General features: G+C 38.1%; 2 protein-coding genes across 2 annotated transcripts; both read left to right on the forward strand.

Annotated features, from left to right (window-relative positions):
• The first annotated feature begins 6,880 nt into the window (after positions 1–6,880).
• LOC116110790 (pentatricopeptide repeat-containing protein At1g20230-like) lies at positions 6,881–18,027 on the forward strand. The gene is made up of 3 exons (XM_031397007.1): positions 6,881–7,026; positions 17,657–17,800; positions 17,847–18,027. The coding sequence occupies exons 1-3, from the start codon at positions 6,881–6,883 to the stop codon at positions 18,025–18,027; spliced, it is 471 nt and encodes a 156-aa protein (XP_031252867.1).
• Positions 18,028–18,696: 669 nt separating this feature from the next.
• Positions 18,697–20,988, forward strand: LOC116110791 (pentatricopeptide repeat-containing protein At1g20230-like). Its single transcript, XM_031397008.1, is given in 1 exon segment — positions 18,697–20,988. A coding segment is annotated over 1 exon segment (2,292 nt).
• The last annotated feature ends 1,143 nt before the right edge of the window (positions 20,989–22,131 follow it).

The raw sequence follows: 22,131 nt of genomic DNA on the forward strand, positions 1-22,131 counted from the left end.
ACCATTTTACATTGTTTAAATATGAAATAAATATTAATCAATTAATAATAGTTTCATACCAGCATTTGGAGGCTCCTTCTATTGATTTGGATTTGCTTCCACTCCAAGATAGGAATGCACGATCAGTATCCACACAAGGACTAGACTACAATCACCAATTGAGTTTATTTGCTAGTTAACTCAATTGGTTTTAAGGAACAAAGGGTGCAGAATTTTTATTCAAAAATTCTTCACCCACATTATGATGAACACATTGGGAGAGAAAGAGTGAGGGTGGCTAGGGTTTTTCTTTTAACAAAAAGTTATATATATCTTAATTTTAAGTTGCTTTTAAATAGTTGCTTTAAAATAGACAACAGTTAAACCAATTAGGAATAGCCATCAACTTATTCCTAATTGGAATAGATTTACTCTACTACCAAACAAGGTAATAGTTGTATTTTAATTAATATTATTAGTTCCATTTAATATTAACATTATTTCAAATATTAATATTATATATATAACCAATCTCACTAATTTTAATTCTCATATGAAATTAAATATAGGCAACGACCTCAGCAAATTTAATTGCATTGTGAGATTACTAAAATACCCTTTCATCTTAGAAGATGAAAAATACCCTTCTCACCTATTTATCCTTAATCTGTCTTCTATGTGTGCGACCCAAATGCTCCTCATCCTATCAATAGTGAATAGTATCGCAATTGACACTTAATTAATTGTCTCACTAAACACAGACTAAGATTGGCCTTTAGCAAGGCATCATGGCCACCCGATAGATTCAGATTTAGCAAAACAACTACTGATCAATGATTTTGTTACCATGCAATCAAATCTGTTCATCATCCATTATCTCATCAAGACTGGGGTACAAAAGTAGTGTCAACCTCATATATCATTGATCTCTTTGTATTTGGTTATTAGACCAACAACCAGAATTGATTGGATTGAGCTACAACTCAATCCCACTCTAGCTACAGATTTAGTGTCATTGCCATTTACCGAATTGCTCAGTAAGATAATTTCTCCCTTACCCATGAGTGATGAATCCTCTATTAATCTACCATAGTCTTGATACACTTCTCGATGTAGCCAATTTCTACTATTCTAATAGGCCTGAATAGAACTACATTGGGCTAGTGTATTGGTGCACAAGGCACTCCAATGATCTCAAGTCTAAGGCTCCATTGGAGGATTTATTCTATAGACACTGGGGTTACCATCTATGTGGAATCCTCTGGTGGGTCTGTCCGGTGAAGTCTATGGCAAGCACCCATGTGTTGCACCAGGTTGTTGGCAAACAACCTTAACAAGTGAGATCAATCACTATCTTTCGACAGGGTCGTTCAACACTATGATAGCCTTATCGTATTGTTTGTGTCCTTAGTCGAGATAATACTGGGGCTGCGGACATTTTTAGAATGGCCACCATATGTGATCATAAGGTCCTCATTGTCAAGATTTGAAACACTTGATACCCTTATCACAATTCTACCATTCTAATGACATATATCACAACATACAATGAATATGAATTACATTATGTAGAAAAAGCCTTTTATTGATTATAAACATTCTTACAAAGAGTCAATATTACATTAACGGATTGGCTCTAGGGGACCTACTCTAATAGATTACCCCCAATGCATGCAAGCATACACTTTACCACTAGTTATTTAATTAGGTTAACAAAGCGATTTTGTACTAAACAACCTAAATTGGCAATAATAGATTAATCCTAATGATTTTTTGTGCATCAAACAATTAAGACAAACTATTTAAACCGTATTCTCAAAGAATAAATCACATAATCAAGAGGGACCAAAAGATAAAAAGATACAGATTTTATTAATCACAAGACATATCTAGGGTTTTGAAGTCACTCTCAATCACCAAACAGTTAGTTATCCATGAAGATAAACAAAAATCATTGTATTATTGATAACAAATAATAACAAAGTAGAAGGAAAACTTAGTAAAACTTAGGTGGATTAATGGAGTTGATGATGATCTCCTCCAATTCTTCTTCTCAAAGCTTCTTTTCTACATTATTTTGTATTTTTGTTTCTCTCCATTCTCTCTCTCTTAAAAATACCTAAAGACATCATTTTATAGTACTAGGGTTGTGGGAAAAATGATAGACTCCATGTGGAATAACGATTCCTACGGTGACCCTCTAGTACTAAAATTGGAATATCTTCCTCTAGAAAACTCAGAATAACAAACCTTAAAATATTATATAAACTAGACTCCTAGAGCTCACAACATAAATGGCACAACTTCCAATTTGTTCTAAGGAATTTATGGTTGCTTCATGAAATTTCCATCTCCTGGAGACACCTTTTCCAAACGAGAATCTGAATGTCGTGGCGCTAGAATTTTTCTGTCGCAATGCCAAAAAAGCTTCGAATTTCAACACAAAAAGTTAGAATCTAAAGAAGTCATAAATATAAGAATTGTATCCTTCAATTTAACTTTCAAATGGTCCAAGAATCATCCAAATTGAAGGTTTACAGATCAAGTTATTGTTGAAATACCGAAGCATGCTCAAAATTGGAGCATTTTCTAGATTTTGTGCTCCATGCTAAATATGCCATATCTTCCTCATTTCAACTCCGATTCTCGAATCGTTTGTTTCTAGTCATCACAAATTCTCTTGCCAACATCATCTTTCATCTGAATATTATTTTTAAGCTTTTATTACCTAAAAACACAACAAAAATACATGTGATCCCAAAAGTGCATTTATGAAACAATTAAGTCAGTTCATGCAAATTAACCCTAATTTCCCATAAGCGATACCTATAAACCACTAAGTATAAGTGAATTTTCAAGAACTTATCATTATTTCTCTTGGATTGCATTAAAGTTCCCTACTCTGAACTTATCCACCTCCAATTGGTAGTAGTTTAGAAGGTACGAGAAGTCAAAACTGGGATCCTGCCTCCTTGTCTCTCTGATCAAGTATAGCAACATCCTAGAAGCATATAGCTCACCCTTATGCTTCTCTTGGGCTATTACCTCTTCTATATCAACCACCTCCTCTTTAAGAGCGACGATCCCAGCTTTGCACTCCTTCTTCTAGGACTTGATAACCTTAGCCTTTGATCGCAAATTGGACATCTGAAACTTCAGTGAGTCCCTCTCCAACTTGATCTCTTCCTTATTAGCCACCTCTTCTCAGAGCCCTTGAAGCTCGCAATCCCTTGACAACAAAAGCACCTCAAAAACTTCCCTTTTCTTGGCAATATCGACTTTGGCAACACCGAGCTCATCCTTCATTTTGCTGGCTTGGTTTGCCACAACCTCCTTAACTGTCTCAAGCTCTCTAATAATCTTGTTAGCAGCATCGATCCTTGGACTCGCCTCCCACTGAAACATCGCCAGGGTGTTATAACCTTGTGCCCAAGAATCAAAGGTTAGATAGGCTCCGAATATAAAATAAAACAAGAAAATACAAGTAGGCCAAAGCGAAAACTGATCGCATAACTTTGTAATATCATTCATCGCATTGGCTAGCTTCTCAATGAGAGACATTACTCCTCATCAATAATGATCTGGTGAAGGACCATTGCCCATAGAGCAATGCAGGTCGGGACTTTCATGCCTCCAATCTCCTCTTGATCCTTGCCGCCCAAGGAGGCCACGCATGACTCATCTTGAAACTGGAAGAAGGATCGTTCATCACCTAAGTTTGCCTTCTTCTGAGATGACAGTTGGCAACACATCTAACCCTTTGCACCTCTCTTTAGCCTCTAGGTAGTGATGTCTAGTGCCTTCTATGTCATTTTCTAGGAAACCCTGCATTGCTCCTTTCTAAAGTCCTGTCGTGAAGACTTTTGTACCCACCCCTTGCATCTCGAGGCTGTTTGCCTCAGAACCAGGTGTTAGAGTGGGTGCCCTAGTTCCAATCAATTATTGTAGAATTGACTCTTTGTAACAATGTTCATTGATCAATAAAAAGGAATTTTATTCTATATCGCGTAAATAATTATTGTATATATTAATATATGTCCGTAGAACCATGACAAGGGTATCAAGTGTTTCAAATCTTGATAGTGAGAACCCTATGAGCACATACGGTGGCCATTCTAGAAACGTATATAGCCCTAGTATTATTCTGAAGTAAGGGCACAGATAATACTATAAGGTTATCACAGTGTTGAAAGACCCTGTCGAAAGGCAGTGACTAATCTCACTTGTCGAGGTTGTTTGGTGACAACCTAGTGCAACACATGGGTGCTTGTTATAGGCAAGTTCACTGGACTGACCCACCAGAGGATTCTATATGGATGGTAACCCCAGTGTCTATGGAACAAATCCTCTAACGAAAGGTGGTGCATGTGATCCTTAGACTTGAGATCACTAGAGCGTCTTGTGCACCGATTGGTGTACTTTGACACTAGCCCAACACAGTTCTATTTAGAGCTATCAATACAGTAGTGATTGGTTACATCAAGGAGTGTATCAAGATTATGATGGATCGACAGAGGATTCATCACTCTCGGGTATGGGGGAAGTTATCTCACAACGTAATTCAGTAAATGACAATGGCATTAAAAACTGTGGCCACAGTGGGATTGAGTTATTGCTCTATCTAGTTTATAATTTCGGTCATTGGTCTAGTAACTGAATACATACATAGCAAGAGTAACTGAGGTTGACACTATTTATGTGCCTCGATCTCGTTGAGATAATGGATGATGAAAGGATTGGATTGTACGGTAACCATATCGTTGACAGGTAGTTGCTTCGCTGAATCAGACTTTATCGAGTGGCCATGATGTCTTGCTAAGGGCCAATCTTGGTCTGTGTGTAGTGAGACGATTAATTAGTGTTAATTGCGATATTACACACTACCGGTATGATAAGGAGCCTACGGGTCACACACATAGAAGATAATTTAAGAACCAGTTTATAAGAAGGGCATTTTCGTCTTTTTAGGCAAAATGGTATTTCCGTAATCTCACAGTGCAATTAAATTTTCTGAGGTTATAGCCTTTATTTAATTTGATATTAAAAATTAAATAAGTAAGATTATATTTAAATATGTGTACGGATATATTTAAATGACTTATTGTTAATGTTAAATGCTAATATATTTTACAAATATTAATTGAATTTAATTGAAATAATAATAATAATAATTAAAATATCTAAATGGGTTGTTTGGACATAGGGGTTGTTTGGGTTGGTGCCCAAGCCTATTCCATGATGGAATAGGACATTGTGTGAACTATATAAGTGCAGGATTTTGTGAAATGAAAAAAACAATTCATTCAATCATTTTGATTAAAAATTCCAGCCCCTTTTTCTCTCTTCCCACGCCAGATTGCTTTTATGTGATGAATCAAATATTCATTTGATTCTTGTTCTTGGTTCTTAAGGCTAAAGAGGATCTAGCAAATCCTTCTTTAGTTCCTTAGGGTTATCTTCATGTGAACTACCGCTGGTTCGATCCTACCCTTGGATTGGTAGCGAAACCCATTCAGAGACACGTTGGAGGAGCCTCTAAATGTGCGTATGATTTCTTAACTCTAAACTGATTTTTCTACAGATTCTAATTTTAATTTATAAACTGAAAATTTGTGTCCTGATCTTGGTCTTAAGACCGAGCGTATAGGAGCAGCACTAGTCTCAAGCTTCTTGGCCCATATCCCTAGAACCACAAACGGCAGTTAATAAATCTCACACAAATAAGGTGTTTAGTGAAACAAATTCTACTTACTCTTCCTCGCAGCCTTAATGAAAATGGTTTGAAATGTTGCCGACAAAGGACAAAACTTGAAGGCAATTAGATTCTTGAGAGTAATCAACTTACTCAGGTCGCAATCCACTTCTAGCAATAGGCTGAAATCAGCAAGGAGAGTTTGGGTCTCAATTGACAAGAAGCACTAGTCGCGATTGACTAAAAACAAAAAGGGGAGAAGTAAAGGCGTTTGCAAACCAACGGTGCTGCAACAATAAACAAACAGCAAGGAGACCTACCAACATCCCCAAAAGACGCGTCCCCTCGCATGAGCAAAAGAAGTAGTCAAAATCCCATTTTGGGATTCTGTTCAGAATACCGACCATCCCAGCATCATTACATTTCGTCTTGGAGAGGTAATAAGAACCCTCCTTAGTTTTCCTTAAACAATACATATATACAAACTAGTCCATGGAAAGCTCACCCAGATTGGCCTTCCGAAAGGCAATGTACATGCTAATCATATATAAATATGAATTGATGGTGAGCTACAAGGGAGCGATCTCAAATAGCTCCATCACCAATTGAATGAAGTGGTGTTGAGGAATCGACACCCCACACCTCAAGATCATCCTAGATATAGCCACCCAACTACTGGGTGGGTTATCCGATACGCTGCTGCCCATCGTGCAAAGTATGCAACCCAGCCATATTCCCGTTGAATGTGACCTAGCTTGTCGATAGGCAGGGCCACGAGAAGGTTTCCTGTGGGCTTAACCACTAACAAAGGAATAGGATTCTCGATGGACCTAGCGTCCTCCACCATATAAGATCGACTTTAGCTCCGCTGGGTCAACTCCCCTTGAAGATACCTCACTCGCGAACCTAGTTCACTTTATCAAATCATCTCCAAAGGCCACGGTTATGAGCCAGCTGATATTATCGGCCATTCTACAAACTCGTCGTTAGGTACCTGAAACACGTAAGGACAAGTGGTACAACCTAAGTTCCTCCTACAAACCAATCTACCTACACTTGCCCCTGGTCCTAAGACTGAAATGCTCCTAAGTAAAACACCAGTCGGTGAACCCTGAATGTCCACCCAAAAAGCTTAGCACGGATCCTAGAAACTCTGGCAAAACACAAACCTAAACTAACCTCACACGCAACCAACCCTGAAAAAGTGACATGCAAAAGAGGGAAAGAGAGGAACTCACCAATGAGAAGCGATGTGAAGGGTTAGAGCGTCACCACCAAAAAATGCAGCTAGAAAGCAAGAAGGAAGACATATCAGAAACCAATGATCTAGATGATGGTCGTTCTGCTGAGAAAATGTAAGTGAAGCGAGGAAATCTAGGTAATAATCCACATGGCATATTATTTAAATTCAAATATGATTTTTATATTCATATATTATCTTTACTAATATTAATATCATCAAATATTAATATTAAATAATATATATAATATTTAAATATATGAATATATTTAAATACATAATCTCACTGATTTTAGTTTCACTATGAAATTAAATATAGGTGACAACCTCAACAAATTTAATTGCACTATGAAATTATCAAAATGCCCTTTCATCTCAAAAGACGAAAATATCATTTCCATCATAAATGACGAAAATACCCTTTCATCACAAATGATGAAAATACCTTTTCTCACCAATTCATCCTTAATCTATCTTTTATATGTGTGACCCGAAGGCACCTCATCATATCGATAGTGAGTAATCTCGTGATTGACACCAATCAATCGTCTCACTAAACACATACCAAGATTGGCCTCTAGCAAGGCATCATGGCCACCTGATAGATTCGGATTCAGCAAAACAGCTTGCCTATCAACGATATGGTTACCATGCAAACCGATCCTTTCATCATCTGTTATCTCATTGAGGCTAAGGTACATAAATAGTGTCAACCTCAGTTATCTTTGATATCTTTGTATTCAGTTACTGGACCAATGACCGGAATAATAAATTGGATTGAGTAACAACTCAATCCCACTGTGGCCACTGCTTTAGTGTCATTGCCATTCATTGAATTGCGCTGTGAGATAACTTCTCCAGTACCCAAGAGTGATGAATCCGTTGTTAATCCACCATAGTCTTGATACACTTCTCAATGCAGCTAATCACTACCGTATTGATAGCTCTGAATATAGCTACGTTAGGCTGGTGTCAAACTACACCAATCGGTGCACAAGGCGCTCTAGTGATCTCAAGTCTAAAGATCACATGCACCACCATTCGTTAAAGGATTTATTCCATAGATATTGGGGTTATCATCCATATGGAATCCTCTGGTGGGTTTGTCAAGTGAACTTGCCTACAGCAAGCACCCATGTGTCGTACTAGGTTGTCGACAAACAAACTTGACAAGTGAGATCAGTCATTGTCTTTTGATAGGTTCGTTCAACACTATGATAGCCTTACCGTATTATCTGTGTCCTTGGTCAGAATAATACTGGGGCTACAGACATTTCTAGAATGGCCACCATATCTGATCATAAGATTCTCACTATCAAGATTTGAAACACTTGATGCCCTCATCACGGTTCTACCATCCTAAAGACATATATCAATACACGCAATTATGATTTACATGATATAAAAGAAAACTGCCTTTTATTGATTGATAAACATTATTTTAGAGAGTCAATTCTACAATAATTGATTGGCTTTAGGGCACCAACTCTAACAGTTAGTTCTAATCCTAGACCACATAATGTTGAGCAAGACCCATTGGCGGTAGAGACTGGGGTGGCCGGTGGCGATAGGAGGTTTTTGCCAATGCATTCCCCTAAGAGAAGAAGGAATACGAGGTAATGGATGCATTCTCTGTGAGGCTCGCTGCTGGAGGGCCGTCCTCTGTGAGGCTCACTGCTAGAGGGTCGTCCTCTATTCATGTTTAGGTATCTTCTACGACTCCTAAAGAGGCCATGGTGTCCTTCCTAGAGTATCTACACAAGCCCATGGGTACCCTTATGGATTGTGTCATGGCGAGGGACTGGGATGAGAGCAAGCAACTTACCAAAGCTGACTTGCTGAAGAAGGTGGCTAGCGATCAAGCTTAGGTGTGCTGTGTAGTAACAAGATTCCTTTTGTTCGTGGGCTTGGTCTGTTGCTTATTCGCTTACTGCAAATTTGTGGAACTCTTTTCATAGTCCAATCTTCTTTTTCAAGAGACCTGCGGTGATCTCCTAATGCTAGAAGAGAATGCCAAGAGACTTCGATGAGCTGAGGCAAAATTGGTCGAGCTAGAGATGATCTTGAAGGTCAATCGGATTACGATTGAGGGGGAGTTGGCACTGCAATGCAACACGATTGAAAAAATAGGGAGCGGCAAATCACCAAGCTTCGATTGGAAATGTCCACTTTCCAAGAGCAAACGCGTAAAGATCGGTGAACCATTGCGACCCTTTAGCAGCAACAGGACAAGCTACAACACTAGGTTGTGGCTCACTAGAGTCTTGTGTGATGGCACTTTTCTAGCCAGATTTCCTTCACACATTTGATGTCTCCATTTGATGCTAGGATCATGTCCATACCTGAGATATGTGTGAGTGGTTCATATGCACATGTCAATAGCTCATATGCTCTACTAGGAAATTAGTTTTAGCTTTTCAGTGGTCCCAAGGAAGTTTGGTAAAAACTTCCCTAAAATAGCTAAACATGAAAAGTGGTTGCTGGCTGGTTATCCTCTTGCATTTTTACACAAGTTTCTTTATATTCGTCTTCAACAATGCATTTCATTTTGAGCCTGAATATCCCTCTGATAATTCTCTAATTATCCTTTGAGGTTTTTGTTGTTTTCATTCAGGTTTCATTATGCTTTGGTAAGCTGTAAAATACGTTGTTTAATCTTTGCTTGTTTGAGTGCTTTGGAACGTGGTTCCTTTGGTGCATGCTTGAAGGAGTTTCAAGTTGTTAGAGCTGAAGTGCATCTTCAGTATTGAATCTTGAGAAGAGCTCAAGGATGACCAGGTGGTCTCTCGGTGTGAAGCAAGCTGTGGTAGTTCAAAGTTCAACCAAAAGGTGAAGTTTGAAGTGTTGTCATAACAGGGAGTGTTTTACAACTGATACTTGTCTTTGGCTTTGTAGTTGAACTACAAATGTTTATCATAATGGAGTTTCTTTGTTTGGACTTGGTCCCATAGATGTAGGCAGTTTGTCGAACCATGTAAAAGTGATTTGTGTGCTTTACATTATGCCATGTGTGTTTAGTTTATGTTGATGATGAGCAAGCAAACCCATAAGCACAAAATGAACAAGTTTTACATATTTTGCATAAGTTTTATAACTTGGTAATTGTATAAAACTTTCAAACTCGAGTGAGGATTAGTGTTGGTGTTCCTCATTGTTGCTATTTTTCTTTCTCTCTCTCTCTTTTTTTTTTTTTTTTGGCCAAAAAGGGTGCATTTGTTTTCCTATCCTATTCATATTCCAAATCAAAATTTTGTCTTCAAAGTGAGCAATTTTTGGGAGGTCCATTTTCAATCATACGTAACTCTTATTATTGTCAAATGTGGGATAATATCTTCCAATACTAGTGACAGCAAAAATATAGAAATTTTTTCTTTTTTCTTTTTNTTTTTATGATATCGCTTTTCTCGCAGCAAGCCTCCTTCGACGACATTTGAACTTATGGTATGTGATGAGGGCGTAGGTTGCCGCGTTTTGTAGGGACAGAATGGTATCTCTAACTTTTCAGATTTAAGATGCATTTAATGCAGGTGCCAGGGTATGGCCATACCAATTGATTTGAAAGTCTGTGATGCCTCGCTTTTTCAAGGTGATGATTACGCTATCCCAGCCAATGAAGTGCACATGGCACTACAACAATGGTTTAGATTATTTCCCACTCAAGTTGCATTGCTGATAAAAGTGGATTACTTCTCGCTCAAGTTGCATTGCTTATGAAGTGCATATGGCATTAGAGCAACGGTTTAGATTACTTCCCGCTCAAGTTGCATTTGAATAAGATGCCATGTGGATTATTACCTTGTTTGGTAATGAGGATTTACTATTCTAGTCATGGAATAAACTTATTCCTAACTAGATTAGGGTTTTAATTTTTATTGCATATAAAAGGCAACTTAAAATTAAAATAAAATGAGAGAACACATTAATTAAATCAAAGCCACTCACCTCACTCTCTTTCATGTTTTTCACTTGGTGGAGAAGAGAATTTTTCTTGAAGAAAAATTCTGCATCTTTCTTGATTGTGTGTCTTGCTAGCACTTGAAACCGCAAGTCGATCGCCATCTTGTCTTCATGTGGATACCGAGAGTTCACTCTTATCTTAGAGTGGGAGCGATTCGTATCGATTAGAGGAGCCTTCAAACGCTGGTATGAAATCTGGAAATTTTATATTCAATATTATTTCATATGTAAATAATGTAAATCAGGTATAAGGTTCTTGAGTTCAATGTGGTTGTTGGGGATTTTATTTTGTTTTCTATTGCGTAAACCCTATCAGTGACTAACAGTAACTTCATCCTCCTCTATCGAAGGACAAGAAGGCCCGACTCCTAAGTGAAAGGTCTATTGGAACGCTTGCAAATGGTCAACCAAGTCGTCTTGCTGCTATGACCACCATCACCAAGAAGATCGTGTCCACTAGAATACATCTACAAAACGACTTAAAACAATCACTCACGACAACTTGCAAAGGCGGCGCAAATAACAGAAACAAAGGAAAAGCATAACCTTGCAAAACCTGAAGACACGACTAAAAAAAAAAAAAATTACAGAGATAATGCGCAAAATTTGGCTAGATACGCAAGAAACCAAGAAGCAGAAGAAGCACACGAGTAACCCTTCATAGAGGAATCGATCATATTTATAGGCGTTAAAGGTTACCAACCGACTCTCAATGATGGTCGGTTGCCATTCCAAACGATTCATTATGATTGGAAAAGAAATAGACGCGTCTTTTTCCAATGTGCTATAAAAACCCAAATTCAAAAAGGCACGCCCTCGAATTGAAAAGACATTACACAAAAGTGACGTGATAGCTCAGAATTTGCACCAAATGAACAATCGTGTTCATCGAAAATACTACATAATTCACACCACCAAGTTTTTGAAGCCTGATCTCGCCCTTCTAAAAATTTAGGGGGGAGGGGGGTGCAGTTAATGATTACTAGTGATTGATGATGTTATGTGGTGGGGCGCGGTTAATGATTACTAGTGATTGATGATGTTATGTGGTACATACAGGTTAGAATTAACCTTTCGAAGCTCGCAAATTTTCAAATTTTAAAAATCGGGAGCAATCTGTGGAAATCAAAGAGTCCTCACAAGTAAAAATGCGCAGGAATGCAAAAAGTTGTGCAAAGGACAAATTACGAATATGTGTGCATATATAAGGAGAGCCATTAGGTCAATTCAAGCAAGCTAATTCAAACAAAAAAATCCAAAGTAGTAAAGGTGAAGAAAGATAAAATACAACAAACTTTGGTTCCCTCTCATCCATTTAGGGCCTATTACGAATCCTTAGGCCTCTATACATCTAGTAACCCACGAAGGTGAATAATAATGAAGAAACACCTAACAAAAACCACCAAGGTAACGTATCGGAGACTTCACCAAAAATATCCGGAGGAGGAGACGTTGAACAGATCCCTTAAAAGCTCGAAAAAGATATAGGACTTGCCAAGAGGCCTATAGGAAACAGAGCAAAAGGGGTAGGCCAAAATGAGTAGGAAGAGAACAGAGAAAAATAACCTTGCCACTACCCACCTCGCAAGAAAGACATCCCCGCATTGGTAGAACCGATGTCCCTGTATAAAAAGGGCGTCTCCACACAATCTGCAAGCACAGTTGCCCTTTATCTAAGGCAAGCTTGCACATATGAAAACGCTTCCCCTAATGCAAGGATAACACTACCATGTCTAGGAGGACACTAATCTTTGCTAGGGGAGGGAAAGCAATTGAACTACACATCAGGGTGAATAGTAATCCTCATGGGGAGAGGTGGAGTCCTAAGAATCCACATCCTGATGCACCTCAACTAGCCAAGTAAGCCTCGCATCCTCCGTGTTCAGCCGATCAAGCTCTTCCCAAATGATGACAATGCGCCTATCCTTATCGTGAAAGGTGTGGCATATTGCGTCCAACTCCCTTTTGTGGTTAGCGCGAGTTAAAGCCACGACCTCTTTCAACTTCGCTAACCCCTCTTTTGCTCTTTGGAGTAGTTCAAAAAGTGCAGCCTGACCCTAAAAATTAGGATATGGCTCCTGGAAAAGAAAGGTCATCAGGAAGAAAAGCTGCAAGGGGGAAACCACAAGTACCCGTTAGTGACGTAAACATCCAAGCCAATAAATGCAACAAGCCTAAGGAAAGGAACAAACCTTGCTCTGATCCGCAACCGCTTGGGTTACCAGAGTGACCCGACTCTGCTACTTATACTATTCCCAGATAGAACCAAGAACATAGTCAAAAAGGGTGCCCAATGAAACTCAAAGATGATCTAGGGGCTCCCTCATTGCTTGTAGAGGGTCCATGCCATGCCTTTGGTAACTAAGGAAGGCGAGCCTTTTAACAAACATTCGAGGCCTTCTTCTACTCCTCCTAGCCCTTCTATCCTCAAAGAGCTTGATCATTAGGGCCTTTCCCCAATCAACGACACCGCCTGGAGTGCCCACCTCTTGGCAATTGTGAAGCCACCCAATAACAAGAACCACATTTGAGGGCCCAGCCTAGTCAGAATGATTCAGCCAAGACGTAGCTCATCGCCATTGTCCGCAAGCCGCAAGGAGGGATTCTACTGCCATCTCCTTCTTTTCCATCATAGGTATAGAGGCTGTTAGAAGATGACATTTGCATGAAAATGAAACTTCAGTTAGATAGTGAAACACAAAAGAATGATAACAATGATAAAACCAGGCAAAAAAGGTATACCAACCTTGCCTAATAATCTCCGGTGTCTCGACAAAGGTTATAAAGCAAGAAGAGGCAAGTAACTTTCTAAAAATGAAGAAGCAAAAGCGATGGAGATAATAGCCCTAAATGAAATGACCATATTTATAATGGAGAGGAAGGCAAACCATTCACCATCATCATTATCATCGTTTCATTGTACCTGCAGAAGAGGTATAGGCGTCTCCTCGTTCCTTCCAACTGCTATCATTTCCAACATATCCATACGCATGGGGAAGGTAAATAGATGCGCAATCATTCATTGTGCTGCCAAAGAGTTAAGTGAAAAGGCTTGTGATGTGACCAAATGGGGCAAGTGAAAAGGTGTCAAAGGTGACACATCACATAGACGCAACAGATCCGATAAGATAGATTTAGCTTGCCAAAGCCATTAGACGCTGAAGCTTGCAATCCATCTGACGCGAAGTGTAACACCCACATCAAGGTACATAATTTTATTTATGCCCTAATACCGTTAGTTGAATTTCTTTGAAGTTACCTTAGATAAATGTGGAGGAAATTCCTTAAATTTTCATTGGGGGTAAAATGGGTTTTTTACTCCTAATTAGATGAAAAAAATGTGTGTGTATATTATGATATATATATATATATATTAATATATTATATATAATTATATACTATAATATATAATATTATATATTATTTATTATTTATTTATTTATTTATTTAGTTATAAGGTTGCAATAACCTAAACCCTAGCCATTCTAACCCTTATTCACATCACCCTTTACCCCCATTTTCTTTCAATTTTCTTCACTAAATTTCAAAGAGAAATCATAGGATTTGGCTTGGATTTTTATAGGTTTTCAATCCTAAAGCATCCAAAGGTAAGATTCTAGCACAAGGAGTGTGACTAAACTTTAAAGTTTTAAATTCTTTTGGTTTTTATATGATCTAGGTCAAGAGGAAGAGACTTTTAGCAAAAAGAGGTGATATCACACATTCAAGGTAAGTAAACCAAATTTGAGCCTTGATTTGAGCAAGATTTGTGTAGCATGAATTCTTGCATGTTTGTATGTGGTTGTATGTGAGAAGTATTGGCTGTTTTTAATGTTTAATGATGCATAATTTCCAGCCATGAGAAGTAGTATATGAGTATGTGATGAATTGGTGGAATTATGGAAGAATTAGTGATGAAATTTTGAAGTGTAGAGAATTGTTGAAATCGACCAGGTTTGATACTAAAGTTAGTGAGTTTTGGGCTCACATTTTGGTGGAATTAAAGAGATGTGGAAGTGTAGCCAATATGCTACTTGCATGTGCATATGAAGTGATTGATGAAAATCCAAAGAGAAAATGCATGCATGAGTTGGTTAAACCCTATTGAAGAAAGGGTTAGAGAAAGGCAAGAATTGAAGTAGGAAGATTATGTTGGGCTTAACCAAGTGTAAATGTTAGTGTTCAAGGGTACATATTGTTATGCAAAAATTTAGAATATCACTTGGTCATGTTAGTTCCGTGAGAGAAATGGCCCTTAGTGTTTGATTTTAGTTACTTGAACCTTTTACTACTTCTGAAAAGCACATGGAAGTGTTAGGGAAGAATTGCAAGTTAAAGTGTTACTTTGATATGGCAATTGTGATAGTAAAGAATGGTAGAATATGTCATGACATACCATTATGCCATAATGAATTTTCAAGTTTGTATATGTGAACGTGGAAAGTATATTAAAGAATGGGCTTGATCATGCATATATTGTGCACATGATTTATATATAGCCTTGATTTAGTAAATGAGAATATAAAAGAATATGTTAGCAAAGAATGAGAAAAAGAAAGAAAAGAGAATGGCTTGTAGTTTTCTTTTAAGCTAACATGCAAGTATGTAAATTTTCTCACTTACTAAAGAATGCAAGCATAGAATTTCCATAGCTTGGAAATTCATGTTGAAATGTGTATAGTATCTCTTTCTATTCTCTTTCTACAACATGCTACGTTATAAGGTTGTTGCGATGGGGAACCCGTGAGTGACAGAGATGCCCACATGCACGCCGCCGTCAGTGAGAGACATCAGCATAGAGATACAATATTTGTACAGTCTGTTAGTAATGTATGTCGATGAAGACTGTACCTAGCAAAGCATACCTACATGCACGTCGCCATCAGTGAGCGGCCACAACAGAGAGATACAACATTTGTACAGTCCGTCAGCAGTGCATGTAGATGACTATTGTACCCACTCACATGGCCAAGGTTCCAAATCCATGCATCAACCTAGTCCGATCAGCAAACCAGAATAGAAGAAAGAAAAGAAAGAGAAACAGAGAAGAAAAGAAAGAGACACAACATAAGAGATAGATAACAGAAAAGAAAGTTCTTTACTCAGGAAAGTTTATTATTCTGCATATGTATTATGCTACTTAAATGAGTCAGTATTTCTTATGTGCTCAACGATGTACAGTTTTATTCATTGTCTTTGCACGTCGATAAATAGCAAATTAGAGTATCAGAAAAGAATGCAGAATATCAAAAAAGAATGAAGAATATTATCAAAGATTAAAGTGAGAAAAGGAAAATCAGAACATGAGTAATGGAGGAAAAACAGTTGTGCAGTTTGGTTTACTTACTGAGCAATTAGTGCTCACTCAGTTATTCTACTGTTTTGCAGGTTCTTGATGATTTACGATTGGGTGGGACGTCAAGAAGCACAGGAGTTTGGCGGCACTGTCCAAGACTACCTTGTACTATCAGTTATTTTGTGTATATGTTTATATGAATTAAAATTAAAATTTTCGGATTTTACATTATATACCTTTATGTATATATATGTTTACAAAGTTATTTAGTAGATTTTATCATATATTTCTCAAAGAATTACTAGGTAGAAAGTATATTACACGCAGGTCACTAGAAAAGAGTTTTTGAAGCCCAACACCACCCACCAAAAACTGGGTGGTTAATGTTGTGCCTAATTTCTTAGTGGTTAGATTTGTGCCACGCGTCCTTAAGGTATATCAAAGCCTATCAACCAAGATCATCCCACGTGTCATCCCATCAACGCTTACCTTCTCTCACAAGGTAATTACTGTCATAAGCATGGGTTAGGCTATTATTAGTAGAGCCTAGTCTATCACAAGCATGGAGATTACTGACTCAGATCCTGATTAAAGAGATTATGCACGCGAACAATCCCGTAATACCTAGTCTCAACCACTGCTAGACGGACCAAGTATAAAAGGAGTCCATAGCCTCCATTTCAAGAGAGAATTCCAATCTAGTAAACTTCAAGAGAAAAACACACTCTTCTGTGTAAGAAAGCGTTTTAAGAGAGAAGGTTGCGAGGGCTAAACGTCTTCCATTTAGCTCGTGCACATTTCCTTTGTAACTTCTCTCGGCCCTATAACATATCTAAGCAATAACATAACAATGGATGTAGGCTTGGTCTTTATGCCACTGAACCACTATAAAAATCTCTTTTGTTCTTTACTTTTTTTATGTCATTTTTATCGACCTTGTTGGTTATCAGTAACCACATGCACATCTTACCTGGCCCCTTCTGAGGTCGACTGGGTATCTCTGGTTGGTACGAATTTTTGCATTAATCGTTTGTTATGAAGATATATTGAGGTATTGGAGGATATTAAAAATGAAAATCATAAAACTTAATAAATTCAATCTTTTGTTTGAAAAATAATATTATCGGTTCTTCCACGACTGCAATGGAAATAATTTTGGCAAAAAGTTTAGGCCTTTAGAATTAACAATTACATTTGTGGCCAAGGTTTAAACTTTAATGCCAAAAAAAAAAAAAGAAGATAACTGAGAATGCACAAAACCTTTTTCTATTAGCCTTGTTTGAGACAAACCCACCTTTGCTTATTTAATATCAATCATTGTAATTCAATAAGCTATCCATGCCTCATGCCAAATCTCTTGGTACCACACCAACGTAGCGTAAAATCTCTATACATGGAAAGGCTAAAGGAGCTATAGAGATTTTTCAATTGATGCAAAGGACCGGGCAAAAGCCTTGTTCTATTAGCTTTATTGTGTATTATCTGCCTGCAGCCAGGCTGGCCTAGTTGATGAAGACTGCAATTTTTTTGATAGCATGTGTAAAGAGCATGGTATTGAAGCAAGGATGGAGCATTATGCCTGCATGGTCCTTCTAGGTCATGTTGGAAGACTAGAAGAGGCATATAATATGATTGAGTGAATGCCTTTCGAGTGTTTGGGGAGCTTTGCTTACTTCTTGTAGAGTTCACGGTAATGTGAGTATAGGTGAGGCTGCTGCTAAACATCTCTTTGAACTAGAACCTACAAATTGTGGGAACTACATCCTTCTGTCCAATATATATGCTTCCAAAAGCATGTGGACTGAGGTTGATGCAGTGACAGATATGATGAAAGCTATGGGTTTGAGAAAGAGCCGTGGCTGAAGTTGGATTGAGGTCAAAAACAAAGTGCACATGCTTTTTGCTGGAGATGAATCACATCCTCAAATGGCCCAAATCATGAAGAAGTTAAATAAATTAAACATAAGAAATTGAAAGATTTTACAAAAAAGAAAAAAATAAGAAATAAGAAAATAAATACTAAGAGCAAAGGCAAGAGATGAACGACGAGGGAAACGCGGGAACTGTAGTGTAAGGGCTTGTTTGAGAGATGGCCACGCATCTTTGTTATCACGACAGACCGGGTCGAAGAATGCTATGACCATGGTGGTGTTCGATCCAATTGGCTGACTCTTGTACACAAAACCATCATACTTTGCCAGCGGCAGTGACTGAGGTTGAACGCTCCATTTAGATGAATTGTTTAGAATAAGAAACAATGCCAAAGTTGATTATAATATTGGAGTTGCGCTATTACTTCGCGCATATTTTTGCTCTGTGTTCCTCGACTTCTCTTTGCTGGAATGGACGGCGAGAAACAGAGCTTTATTTATCTATTTATAGTTAAAAATTAATAAATCACATCCTCGTTATTTTTAGCTTTTATTTATTTAACGGTACCCTTTTTTTCGTATTCTCTTGCCTTTTGAGGAAAAAACTTACCATTGCGTGAACAAATCAGAGCCGCGTTTGAAAAATTAGGTTGAACAAATAATGAACTTGACGAAACAAGCTCTTCCTCTCTTTGAAAACATTCAACGCTCAATCTTCCATACCCTCAACTCACTCAAATCATCTCTATCACAGACACAGCAAACGCATGCTCACATTCTCAAAACTGGAATCCTTGCAACAAAGCTTGTGTCTCAATATGCAAATCACCAAGACTTCGATGGCGCAAACCAAATCCTTTCTTCTTCTCTTGAGCCGACAACCTTTTCTTACTCTACTCTTATCTACGCCTACTGGATACAAAATCATTTTACTCAATCACTCCGTGTATTCGCTCAAATGCTCTCTCACGGTCTGGCACCTAATACTTACTTGTTGCCTAATATCCTTAAGGCTTGCACTGGATTGTTGTCATTGGAAACTGGAAAACAAGTTCATGCAATGGTGTTTGTACACGGGTTTTATTTAGATTCGTTTGTTCAGTCTTCTTTGATTCATATGTACGTTCGATGTCAGAAGATTGGGGACGCTCACAAAGTGTTTGATAGATTAGCCCAACCGGATGTGAAAACTTTTAGTGCTCTGCTTGCGGGTTACGCGCGACAAGGGTGCTTGGATGCAGCGAAAAAACTCTTTAACGAGATGGGTCGTTTAAGAGTGGAGCCCGATGTGTTTACTTGGAATGGTGTGATTGCAGGGTTTAATCATAGTGGACATCATGAAGAGGCGGTTCTTTTCTTTCAAAGGATGCATTTTAAAGGATTTACGCCTGAGGAGCATAGTGTTTCTAGTGTTCTTTCTGCTGTGGGTGACTTGGAGAATCCCAAACTTGGGATTCAGATTCATGGTTTTGTGATTAAGGAAGGCTTGTTGGAGAACAAGTGCGTCAGTACTTCAATTATTGATATGTACGGTAAGTGTGTGTGTACATGGAATATGTCCAAAGTGTTTCATGAGATAGAAAATTTGGATGTAGGTGCTTGCAATGCTTTTGTTACGGGTCTCTGTAGGAATGGTCTTGTTGACAATGCATTGGAGGTCTTTAGGCAATTCCATAGCCAAGGAGTGGAATTAAATGTTGTGTCTTGGACGTCAATGATTGCTGGTTTCTCACAAAATGGGAAAGGTATTGAGGCATTGGAACTTTTTAGAGAGATGCAGACAGCTGGGATGCAGCCATACAATGTTACAATACCTTGCTTGCTATCAGCTTGTGGAAGTATTGCAGCATTGATGCTTGGGTAGGCGGCTCATTGCTTTTCTATCAGAAGAGGAATATCTGATGCTATTTCCGTGTCTAGGGCACTAATTGATATGTATGCAAAGTGTGGAAGGATTCAAATGTCTCGACTTTGTTTTGATATGATGTCATCCAAAAACTTGGTTTGTTGGAATGCTATGATGGGTGGATATGCTAGGCATGGAAAGGCTGAAGGAGCTATAGAGATTTTTCATTTGATGCAAAGAAGTGGACAAAAGCCTTGTTCTATTAGCTTCACTTGTGTATTATCTGCCTGCAGCCAGGCTGGCCTAGCTGATGAAGGCTGCAAATTTTTTGATAGCATGTTTAAAGAGCACGGTATTGAAGCAAGGATGGAGCATTATGGTTGCATGGCAACCCTTCTAGGTCATGTTGGAAGGCTAGAAGAGGCATATGACATGATTGAGCGAATGCCTTTAGAGCCAAACGCTTGTGTTTGGGGAGCTTTGCTTAGTTCTTGCAGTGTTCACGGTAATGTGAGTATAGGTGAGGCTGCTGCTAAACATCTTTTTGAACTGGAACCTACAAATTCTGGGAACTACATCCTTCTGTCCTATATATATGCTTCCAAAGGCATGTGGACAGAGGTTGATGCGGTGAGAAATATGATGAAAACTTTGGGTTTGAGGAAGAGCTCTTGCTGTAGTTGGATTGAGGTCAAAAATAAAGTGCACATGCTTCCTGCCGGAGATGAATCACATCCTCAGATGGCCCAAATCATGGAGAAGTTGAATAAATTAAACATGGAGATGAAGAAGTCAAGTTACATTCCACATACTGACTTTGTGCTGTGGGATGTGGAGGAGCAGGATAAGGAGCTGATGTTGTGTGGGCACAGTGAGAAGTTGGCTGTAGTGCTTGGACTTCTTAATACTCCAGCAGGAGCTCCTCTTCAAGTGATTAAGAACCCAAGAATCTGCTTTGATTGCCATGTTGTTATCAAATTTATATCCAGTTTTGAGAGGAGAGACATATTTGTTAGGGACACTAATAGGTTCCATCATTTTAAAGATGGAGTTTGTTCTTGTGGGGATTATTGTTGGAAAAATGTTGTAGCTGACTCACAAATTTAGCATCACTCATTCACGCTTGAAAAGGAGGAAGTGAATTTATGCAATTGAGTCCTTTGGTGATGTAGGAAAATTATGGTTAAATTATGATTCCCCATTGTTTCCCTTTCTTTATTTGATTTTCTTATTTAGAATTTAAGTAGTTTCTTCATTTCATTTGGAGTTTTGTTTATATAGGAAGTTTCAATTTAGTTAAGCCTTACTTTCTTATTATATAATTCCTTGTTCTTATGATACATAATATAAGGATTTTCTAATTTCTTGTTCTAGTAACATTAGGATTAGTTTAGCATAAATAGGCTTGTTATTCTATAAACAATGATGAATGATTTTTTTTAAATAAAATTTCTTGATGATTCCTTTGTGAATTGTTTTGTCGTGGATTCGACATCTTCTTGTGCATTCGCGATTCATTGTTCGTGGATTCGAGCCACTATGCTAGAGCATATCTCGTGCCTATCCAGTTTCTATTATGCAAGTGCTTTTAAAGCAGTTTTATATGTTTGATTCAAATCCATTTTAGTGAGAATCTTTTGTTTCTTTGGCATCTGATAAAATACTAAATACTCTGAGAGATATGTGTACATATGAGTCAATGAATGTCCAGCATTTCCCAGGTTCTGATGCATGTTGGTTGAACCTTTATCAAGTTCAACATAACTAAAATTCTTTGCTTTTGGTGCTTCTTTATTGGTGGAGTGGAGAACAGAAACTGGACGCATTCTTTAGGTATTGTATAGTATATAAATTATTTAGCCTGTTTTCCCAATTATGATGTGTAATATAGTTACATGGAATTTATGTTCTCACTGTATCACTTTGTTCATTAGCGTATACTTTGCCTAGCATAGAACGGTACCGTTCTCATTCTTTTGAAGCTTACCATTGCGTGAAAGGTGAAACAATCAAAGCCCTCTGATATATTTTATTTGGCACTTCAAAAATAAGGCTGTAACGAATGATGAACTTGACGAAACAAGCTCTTCTTCTCTTCGAAAACACCCACGTTCATCTTTCATACCCTCAACTCACTCAAATCATCTCTATCAGACACAGCAAGCGCATGCTCAAATCCTCAAAACGGGAGTCTCTATGACACGGTCTCGCAACAAAGCTTCTGTCTCAAATGCAATCACCAAGACTTCG

This window comes from Pistacia vera, unplaced genomic scaffold (assembly GCF_008641045.1).
Source record: "Pistacia vera cultivar Batoury unplaced genomic scaffold, PisVer_v2 Contig614, whole genome shotgun sequence".
NCBI lineage: Eukaryota > Viridiplantae > Streptophyta > Magnoliopsida > Sapindales > Anacardiaceae > Pistacia > Pistacia vera.

Bases quoted from the DNA above. Each gene is read 5' to 3' on its own strand.
- LOC116110790 (XM_031397007.1), top strand. From the start codon at position 6,881: ATGCAAAAGAGGGAAAGAGAGGAACTCACCAATGAGAAGCGATGTGAA. The intron at 7,027-17,656 runs GTAAGTGAAGCG...ATCTGCCTGCAG, and splicing joins GGTCGTTCTGCTGAGAAAAT to CCAGGCTGGCCTAGTTGATG. The intron at 17,801-17,846 runs GTGAATGCCTTT...TACTTCTTGTAG, and splicing joins GAGGCATATAATATGATTGA to AGTTCACGGTAATGTGAGTA.